This window comes from Macrobrachium nipponense, chromosome 2 (assembly GCF_015104395.2).
Source record: "Macrobrachium nipponense isolate FS-2020 chromosome 2, ASM1510439v2, whole genome shotgun sequence".
Lineage (NCBI taxonomy): Eukaryota > Metazoa > Arthropoda > Malacostraca > Decapoda > Palaemonidae > Macrobrachium > Macrobrachium nipponense.
In genome coordinates, this window is record NC_087201.1 from 131,046,320 (window position 1) to 131,057,006 (window position 10,687).

At 40.5% G+C, this 10,687-nt stretch overlaps 1 protein-coding gene across 1 annotated transcript; it reads right to left on the reverse strand.

The window, feature by feature from the left end:
• Positions 1–4,871: 4,871 nt before the first annotated feature.
• Positions 4,872–7,406, reverse strand: LOC135221316 (serine/arginine repetitive matrix protein 1-like). The gene is made up of 2 exons (XM_064259121.1): positions 7,392–7,406; positions 4,872–6,575 (listed from the first exon to the last, which is right to left on the reverse strand). The coding sequence occupies exons 1-2, from the start codon at positions 7,404–7,406 to the stop codon at positions 4,872–4,874; spliced, it is 1,719 nt and encodes a 572-aa protein (XP_064115191.1).
• Positions 7,407–10,687: the final 3,281 nt, after the last annotated feature.

The window sequence follows — 10,687 nt, forward strand, 5'->3', positions numbered from 1 at the left end:
CTCGCCTCGTAAAAGTATTGTAGACTCCTGATTTGTCCCAGAATTTATCCTGAGACGACCCATCGACGATATCTCGTCCCTGCAATGGCGACCTGTGACCTCGTCGTCTGTGTGAAAACCCAACATCTGGCGGAGTAGATCCTAAGTTGTTTTTGTTGTCACCACTCGTGTGAGCTTGGGAATTCTAAAGTCATCGTGTGTCCATGTTTCGTCATCAATAGGTTCTAACTGACCCCTTTATAAGTCTACACGATATTAAAAAAAAATAAAGTCTTGCTTTAACACACAAATCAGTCATGAACTAACATACCCAATCTCATAGTCGGCTACTAAAGATTGAAATTCCTCACTAAAATAAATATGTTCTTTATCTACTAACCCCTTTTAAATTTTAAACTTACTAGGATTTAATTTTTATCAATAACTGACTACTCATTATTAATCCCGTATCTGACAAGTATACCATCAAAACCCCCATAATGTTTATACAGCAAAATCCCTGTAGTGTTTATACAGCTAACCTCCATCAAAATAATATAATGTTGAATATCCCTTCCATCTTATGTATCTCAAGATAAATTCTACCTCCTCTCTATAATAGAAATCCTATGTAAAGGTACCATAAAAACCACTTAATCCCGATTACAGGTTTCCTTTGTAAAAAAAAAATAATTCAACTCTTTCCCCATTACAAAATGTAGTTTGCATCACCCACATAAATTACCGCCGCAACATATCAGTATCATTTCCCGAATGACCCTTTAAAATTCTCACCATGGAATGTCATCATCAGAATTCCTGAAAGCAGTGCAAACCTCTGAGTAATCAACTCCAAAAGAAAATATCAACAATTGGTCTCATCCGAGACACCACAGCATTGTCAGCACCAAACCACCTGTTTATTCAACATATCCTCAAATCGCACCATTGACTTGTCTAGTCAGTCTCGTAAACTCCGAAATCACCAATCCTCAAATTGGCCCCAAATCCTCCTTTAATCCTCGCTGGGAATCCTCAATAAATCTTCACTGGTACCACAGAACTCATTAAACCTCAAAATTATCCTCAGGACATCCTCATTGTTACCACAAGGGCACCCAAAATTGCCCTTAAAAAAAATCCTCTATTATATAACCACCAATATAAAATATACCACCACAGCCTAAATCCTAAGCCATTTAACATCGTCAATTATACCCAAAGTAAACCATTTGTGATACCGGCATATGTATATAACACCCAAGAAATCGCCTCGTTGGGAATTAATAACCACAGACCGCCAAATATCCACTGGTGAATATAACCTCATAGAATACATCACAATGCACCAGTACCACCCCCCCAAGCCATAACACCACAAAGAACCACAGCCACCTCCCTATTGACTCATAAAACCACAGATCACCACCAAAATCACAGCCACCAAAAAATTCATCACCAAAATAACCACCAAAAACCGTTATAAAAAAAATCAACACCTCCAGGAATCACCAAATCACTAAAAATCACCACCAGGTATCACCACCAGAAGAATTCCTCATAATATTTCTCATCTCCACGGTATTTTCTCACATTTTTCACTCCATTTTCCATTATTAAAACAATTACCCCGGGTTTTTACGCCAAATCGCTGCAGTTGCGCATAATAAGAAAATAGTAAAAGAATGAAAGAAAAAAAGAAAAAAATTATGAATGTTATATACGCGTGCGTGTGTGTGTGTGTGTGTGTGTGTGTGTATACTGTTCTTGCAAACAGTGGAAGAAGATTCAGCACTTGAGACAATGCAACTCAAAGATGAATAATATCATTGAGGTTTACTAGTGGTTATTGGTTTATGCGCAACAGAAAACACAAAAGGGATGCGTTTGGAAATAACGTGAGCAAGGGTAAATAAAGGATTAGCATTCGAAGTAAGATAATGGTGAATATTTGTCAGAACAACTGGTCCATAAAGTATGATTCATATAGGCTTTTGAGAGCGATTACCTTCAAGTCTTGGATGATAAATGAGGGGATAAGTCATAAACAGCAGAAGCAACTCATGCAAGAGTTGCTTCATGATGTCTTTTTATAGACTACGACTGTCATGGGATGCATAAAATCTGGATGTACGAAGCAGGTGTTAAGAGAAACCAAAATCAACGGGGACTAACTAAACTTCCTTGAATAGAACATATTGTCCTTCGGTTCCATGATAGTCAGGCAAATAAGGGAATAATTGGAAAAGCTAAGAAGCCTGCTTTCCTGGTGAGTATGCAAGAATGTCACTAAAATGACGTGGGCACTTGAAGAAACGCACACACCTACATTTTGTTTCAGTGCTGATTAGATGGAGTGGAATACGAATTGCAATGGTTGGCGCATATCCAGGAAAATAGGGGCAAAATTTTGCAGTGAGTAGTAGGTCCTCTACACGTTCTACTGATGTTGAGTAATTTATCAAATATGCCCTTAGAGAGTGCATATTTGATTCAGCAATAAAAAGGAAGGCTAAGGCTGTAAATGTTGTTTTGCTTTACTCTCCAACCATGCCTCCTAGGTCACATACATAAAAGACATTGGTATATAATAAGTGAAAATTAGGCCGGCAATAGGTGACGTGAACAACATTGGAATGTGAAAAACAGTAGTGTTAATTGTTTTGAAAAGCTTACAAACACTGGAACAGACGAAACAAGCTTACGCATCATAATATTACCAGCCACACTGGGCCGCATTGGTGAGATTGCGAACACGCAAATGACCTGGATTAGTCGAAGTCATATGATTGTGACATCATATGATTGTGACATATGTACATAAGTGCGCCAAATAGGGCGTACATGAGACATGGAAACTCACGTACATTAGATTAGAATAGCGTGCATGTGTTAGTGCTCTCATTATCGTGTGTAAGTTTGTACACCCATTAGAAAGCGTGAGTTCGTAGAGGCACATGAATGGAATGTAACCCCTAGTTAGTAATCTATGGGATGATTAAACGAGAACTTTTAGAAGTGCACATAAGCTACGTGAAGACGCCCAGAAGGTCCATCAATTAAGGTACAGTGGAGGAGAAAAAGGCATTGAAACTTTCAACAGTGTGAAGGTACTTGAAATCCAAGAAACACTTGGTTGGTTTATGGAACATTTATCCATTCTCTTTATTCACTTGCTATTTAACAATTATGGTTCCTTTTGCAGCTGGATTTGGTTTGTCACAAACGAAAATGAACTCTCTAGACATTTATTTGAGAAAGACTGATGGGTTTATTTGACAGTGAGAATAAGTGGTGATAGTTCTATTCAATATGATTATGCCGAACGGTAATGGTGTCTCACGGTTTTGGGATTCTAGATTCATTTTATTTCATTGTCAAGTAAGCTATTTTGGGAGAAAATAAAGGCTCTATTTTTTGTATCTCAGGGATTTTTGTTTGAATCAGCTCAAGATTTAATTACTGATTTCAACTGTGAAGAGAGAGCAAGCAAGGGGAGCATCGAAGGCAGGTCACGTTACCAGTTAGGAATTCTCTCCTTTAGATATATATATATATATATATATATATATATATATATATATATATATATAATATATATATATACATATATATATATATATATATATATACATATATATATATATACATATATATATATCAGTGAAGAGGGGTCCAGTCAGACGACAGTTGCAGGTACTTTATTGATATAATACGAGCGTTTCATGTTGCCATGAACACATCATCAGTCTGTAATAAAAAATTTGCAATTAAAATAAACTTTTAATATATAAATAATAATATTTACAATAAAATAAGAGCATGAAAAAAACAGGAATGAGAAGAAAGCTACTTATTCAAGAAGGAGGAAAGAGCTGAATATATATACATACATACATACATATATATATATATATATATATATATATATATATATATATATATATATATATATATATATATATATATATAAATATTATATATATATATATATATATATATATATATATATATATATATATATTTAGTATATATAATCATACGTCGTAACCCCCTTTGGGCTATAGCAGTAGAAAGTATCAACTTCTTAATAAGGTTTCTACTAGTTCCGTGCATTTCCACCACGACATATGGGATGTTTAATGCTTCAAGACAGCGTTGCTACTGCATAAAGTTTTCAGTGGTATTCAGATTATACGTTCTATATGTTAACCAACTACTAAAACTTTTCCGTTCTCAGAAATTAGGTTACCAATCAACATGATTATAAAGCTTCTAAATGATCCTTCAAGAGTCATATAATATTAGGCAGAATCAATTAACAGTTGAGAGTGAGAGAGAGAGAGAGAGAGAGAGAGAGAGAGAGAGAGAGAGAGAGAGAGAGAGAGAGAGAGATTGTAAACTTAAATACCAGTTTTTTTTTCTTTTCATTTTTAAGAACATTAAGTGAAGATAAATTTATGAAATGAAGACTGATTGGTTTAGAACTTAGATAATTCTGGCCTTAAGCTATCCCAGGGATATGTATTATTACCATCGTTTAGATTTTATTACTTAGCTATGTCAGTGACTAAAATTTCGATTTACTTAAAAAAAGTTATATTCGATGATCTTAAAAAAATGAATTTCCTGATCAACCCAAGATTTTTCGCTGTAAAATTTCAGACCAAATTTTTTCTTTAATTTTGAAAATGAAATATGTTTTAATTAGACTCTTCTTTCAACTACTAATGAGGAACACAACGATTTCATCCTCTCGAATTCCAAAGAAGTTAAAGTACAAGACCATTACCAACTCCACAAGGTTCCCCTGGCTTCTGGGAGAAGTTCTTGAAGACTGAGACAGTCTCTCTCTTTTGGGAGAAGTTCTTGAAGACGGGGACAGTCTCTCTCTAATGGGAGAAGTTCTTGAAGACTGGGAAAGTCTCTCTCTTTTGGGAGAAGTTCTTGAAGACGGGGACAGTCTCTCTCTTCTGGGAGAAGTTCTTGAAGAAGGGGACAGTCTCTCTCTTCCGGGAGAAGTTCTTGAAGACGGGGACAGTCTCTCTCTTCTGGGAAGAAGTTCTTGAAGACGGGGAACAGTCGCCTCTTCTTCTAGGAGAAGTCTTGAAGACGGGGACAGTCTCTCTCTTCCGGGAGAAGTTCTTGAAGACGGGGACAGTCTCTCTCTTCTGGGAGAAGTTCTTGAAGACGGGGTCAGTCTCTCTCTTCTGGGAGAAGTTCTTGAAGACTGTGACAGTCTCTCTCTTCCGGAAGAAGTTCTTGAAGACGGGGACAGTCTCTCTTCCTTCCGGGAGAAGTTCTTGAAGACCGGGGGAGGACAGTCTCTCTCTTCCGGGAGAAGTTCTTGAAGACGGGACAGTCTCTCTCTTCCGGGAGAAGTTCTTGAGACGTGGGTCAGGTCTCTCTCTTCTGGGAGAAGTTCTTGAAGACGGGGACAGTCTCTCTCTTCCGGGAGAAGTTCTTGAAGACGGGGACAGTCTCTCTCTTCCGGGAGAAGTTCTTGAAGACGGGGACAGTCTCTCTCTTCCGGGAGAAGTTCTTGAAGACGGGGACAGTCTCTCTCTTCCGGGAGAAGTTCTTGAAGACGGGGTCAGTCTCTCTCTTCTGGGAGAAGTTCTTGAAGACGGGGACAGTCTCTCTCTTCCGGGAGAAGTTCTTGAAGACGGGGACAGCTCTCTCTCGTTCCGGGAGAAGTTCTTGAAGACGGGGACAGTCTCTCTCTTCCGGGAGAAGTTCTTGAAGACGGGGTCAGTCTCTCTCTTCTGGGAGAAGTTCTTGAAGACTGTGACAGTCTCTCTCTTCCGGAAGAAGTTCTTGAAGACGGGGGACAGCCTCTTCTCTTCCGGGAGAAGTTCTTGAAGACTGTGACAGTCTCTCTCTTCCGGAAGAAGTTCTTGAAGACGGGGACAGTCTCTCTCTTCCGGGAGAAGTTCTTGAAGACGGGGACTGTCTCTCTCTTCCGGGAGAAGTTCTTGAAGACGGGGATAGTCTCTCTCTTCTGGGAGAAGTTCTTGAAAACGGGGACAGTCTCTCTCTTCCGGAAGAAGTTCTTGAAGACGGGGACAGTCTCTCTCTTCTGGGAGAAGTTCTTGAAGACTGACAGTCTTTCTCTTCCGGAAGAAGTTCTTGAAGACGAGGACAGTCTCTCTCTTCCGGGAGAAGTTCTTGAAGACGGGGTCAGTCTCTCTCTTCTGGGAGAAGTTCTTGAAGACTGTGACAGTCTCTCTCTTCCGGAAGAAGTTCTTGAAGATGGGGACAGTCTCTCTCTTCCGGGAGAAGTTCTTGAAGACGGGGACAGTCTCTCTCTTCCGGGAGAAGTTCTTGAAGACGGGGACAGTCTCTCTCTTCTGGGAGAAGTTCTTGAAGACGGGGACAGTCTCTCTCTTCTGAGAAAAGTTCTTGAAGATGGGGACAGTCTCTCTCTTCTGGGAGAAGTTCTTGAAGACGGGGACAGTCTCTTTCTTCTGGGAGAAGTTCTTGAAGATGGGGACAGTCTCTCTCTTTTGGAAGAAGTTCTTGAAGACGGGGACAGTCTCTTTCTTCTGGGAGAAGTTCTTGAAGACGGGGACAGTCTCTCTCTTCTGGGAGAGGTTCTTGAAGACGGGGACAGTCTCTCACTTCTGGGGAAAGTTCTTGGAGATGGGGACAGTCTCTCTGAGTTCTTAGCTATGCAAAGGAAGTGACACATTCCGTAGTGTTAATGCACTGTTCTTCTATTGCTTAACGTGAATGATGGAGAAACACAATTTTGATACGCACATATAGTTCTTTATTAGATCCATGACGTTAACATCGATATGGTTATATTGTTAGGCGTTTATACATGTAGACTTGACGTATGCAGCGTAACTTGAAGTGATGTGATGTAGTGTGATGTGGTTCAATTACTATGGATAAATGGAAAAGAAATCAACGTATGAATAATACGCTAATTCATACAAAATTATTAAGTTAAACAACTAAGACTGATAGAAATAATATGCAAAGCTTCATTAAGTAAATTATGCATGTATAACGGCTAATTACAAAAAGCTAAAACACAAAGTCAATATAAATAAGGCTCATATAAAGACATACGTCATATACAATGTAGGCTTACAAATGGGAAAAGATGAATCCGCTATTCTAAAACAATATAATAGGCGTTTACTTACAATTGTGTTCCTATAACAAACGGTCCAAATATTCCTCAGTAAATACCAACTTTCGTTACATTCGTTATATCCGTTCTGTATGAAATCTCTTTTAAAACTGATAACTTTCCTCATTTGTTTACAGGAAGACACTCGATTACCAAAAGTTCACGTGACCGATAACTATGCATAAATTAGCTAAAACAACCCAACACCAAGTAAACAATTATTATGGCGGAGCGTAGACTCTAACCAGCAAACTACCACACAGCAAACCTTAACATTAACCATCGCGATAACAAGACAACACGAACCTAATTTACAGTTAATCGTTGGGCATCAACACGTAGAACAGTAGCGCTCCTGAGGAAGACGGGTCATGGACTGGATTGGAAACCCAATATCCTCCAGCAGTTCCCCGAGGATTGCCTGTAATACTAAATCTAATTTATCCAAAAATCCGTCCTTTCTCTTTGTAACAGTCTCTCTCTTCTGGGAGAAGTTCTTGAAGACGGGGACAGTCTCTCTCTTCCGGGAGAAGTTCTTGAAGACGGGGTCAGTCTCTCTCTTCTGGGAGAAGTTCTTGAAGACTGTGACAGTCTCTCTCTTCCGGAAGAAGTTCTTGAAGACGGGGACAGTCTCTCTCTTCCGGGTTAGAAGTTCTTGAAGACGGGGACAGTCTCTCTCGGGCCGGGAGAAGTTCTTGAAGACGGGGTCAGTCTCTCTCTTCTGGGAGAAGTTCTTGAAGACTGTGACAGTCTCTCTCTTCCGGAAGAAGTTCTTGAAGACGGGGACAGTCTCTCTCTTCCGGGAGAAGTTCTTGAAGACGGGGACAGTCTCTCTCTTCCGGGAGAAGTTCTTGAAGACGGGGTCAGTCTCTCTCTTCTGGGAGAAGTTCTTGAAGACTGTGACAGTCTCTCTCTTCCGGAAGAAGTTCTTGAAGACGGGGACAGTCTCTCTCTTCCGGGAGAAGTTCTTGAAGACGGGGACAGTCTCTCTTCTCCGGGAGAAGTTCTTGAAGACGGGGACAGTCTCTCTCTTCCAGGAGAAGTTCTTGAAGACGGGGTCAGTCTCTCTCTTCTGGGAGAAGTTCTTGAAGACGGGGACAGTCTCTCTCTTCTGGGAGAAGTTCTTGAAGACGGGGACAGTCTCTCTCTTCTCGGAAAAGTTCTTGAAGATGGGGACAGTCTCTCTCGGGCCGGGAGAAGTTCTGAAGACGGGGACAGTCTCTTTCTTCCGGAGAAGTTCCTGAAGATGGGGACAGTCTCTCTCTTTTGGAAGAAGTTCTTGAAGATGGAGACGGTCTCTTTCTTCTGGGAGAAGTTCTTGAAGACGGGGACAGTCTCTCTCTTCTGGGAGAGGTTCTTGAAGACGGGGACAGTCTCTCACTTCTGGGGAAAGTTCTTGGAGATGGGGACAGTCTCTCTGAGTTCTTAGCTATGCAAAGGAAGTGATACATTCCGTAGAACAGTAGCGCTCCTGAGGAAGACGGGTCATGGACTGGATTGGAAACCCAATATCCTCCAGCAGTTCCCCGAGGATTGCCTGTAATACTAAATCTAATTTATCCAAAAATCCGCCCTTTCTCTTTGGAACAGGGACTTGGAATTGGCTTACATTTCAGACACGGTTTCTAAGAAGTGATGGAACAGCTGCTGGAACTGATCCAATTTCTTCAAGGAATCTAAGAAAACGTTGGAGAATTATGTGTTTTAACAATATCAAATCAGATTCGTCTCTTCTGGATCTTCCCGTGGGACTCTGGAAGCAGGCCTGAAGAGCCACAGCATCAAAAGCAGCTTTAATTAATAAGAAACCTTTAACCAAAAAGAGATTTTCTGCTTGAAATACCAAGCATTTCCTCTCTCATAGTGATATGACTGGTACAGGTTACAGTCTGCAGCAATCATTTTGGTTTCCCTTGTGGCAGGTACTGCATAAGCTTTTGGTTTACATCCAGAAAAAAGGTTATGGCGTTAAGTGACTTTCCTTTTACAGTCAGAGGCAGTCTTTATGGTGTCCTTGTGAGCTCCTACTTACAGCCAAAAGGAATCGTTTTGGTGCCTCCTGTATCAGATAGTGAAATTCCTGTTGCAACCAAAGCCGATATTTTTGTGCCCTTCAGTGCCTGGTAGGCGAGAGTCCTGTTAAAGACAGGAGCGATTCCCCGTTACCAGGTAAGTGAGGTTACTGTTGCAGCCAGAACCAGTATTTTGGTGCCTCCTGTCCCATGTAGGTAAGATTACTGTAATAGTCAGAAGCAATCGTTTCGGAGTCCCTTAGGCCAGGTAAGTGAGATTCCTGTTATAGTCAGGAGTAATCTTTTTGGTGTCCCCTGTGCCACAAAAGTGAGGTTCCTGTTACCAACAGAACCAGTATCTTGGTGCCTCCAGTGCCAGGCAGGTAAGATTCCTGTCACAGTAAGGAGTCTTTTTGGGTCGCCTGTGTCAGGTGAGTGAGTTTAACCTAGTCACTAAGGAAGCAAGCCACCCCAATTCTGTGCTATAGTAGATTCACATTAACCATGCATTAGATGTCTAGGCCAGTCCCTTACGACGCTCCGATTGGCTGTTGATAAGCCAATCACAGGGCTTAAAACTCTCAGTCTCTCTCGAGTATTCACATAGGCAGGATGCATGTTCCACCTCTCCTGAGGGATATTTTGAAAGACGTATCCCTCAGGAAAGGTGGAACATACATCCTGCATATGTGAACTCTCAAGAGAGACTGAGAGTTTCCAGCCCTGTGATTGGCTTATCAACAGCCAATCAGGAGCGTCGTAAGGGACTGGCCCAGACATGAAATGCACGGTTGATGTGAATTTACTATAGTACTACTGCCAGATAAACCGAGGTATGGACATCCCTCTGTAAAACATCTGCCAAAACGAATGATGATATGAACTCTTCAAGATATAAACAACTTGAGGAGGCTCATTGGAAACAGCGACCCTGACTAGAAATAAGTTGAGAAGAAGATAAAAAATGTGAACAATGAAGACTAAGCCGGCATTAGGCCAACATGAGTCTTTGGCCTATGGTGTCCAGTAAGAAATAAAGTACAGTTGATCCCATATTTTTCGGGACGCACTATTTTTCTTGCTTAGCTTTGGCGCATCTGCTTCTTCTTCAATGCGACAATGTCAAATTCCTGGCAGACAAATTCATTTGTCAAGATTCTGCTTTCATTCATTCCTGCTAATAAAATGACACATAGGAAACTATCTGTTAGTCTGAACTTGTATCTAATATCTTAAAAGTATCTCATTTACATACTTCTTCAATCAAAATAATATGGATAAAAGCTCCTTCAAAAAGCTTCCCACGAAAAGTTCCCCAGGTGCACTTCAGTCCATCGGTCAACCACAAGACCAGGGATTGACTGATGCGCCAAGCACAATAAAATAACAATGTATTATAAATAGGAGGACAGAAGGGTTGAGAAACATAAAGTAATTAACATCCCCACTTTTTTAATGTTACATTAGAAAATAAAATGAATTATGAATAAGTCAATCTTTTATTTAAGAAAATATATGACTTTCAACATAAGAATTTCATAGCGAAATTCGC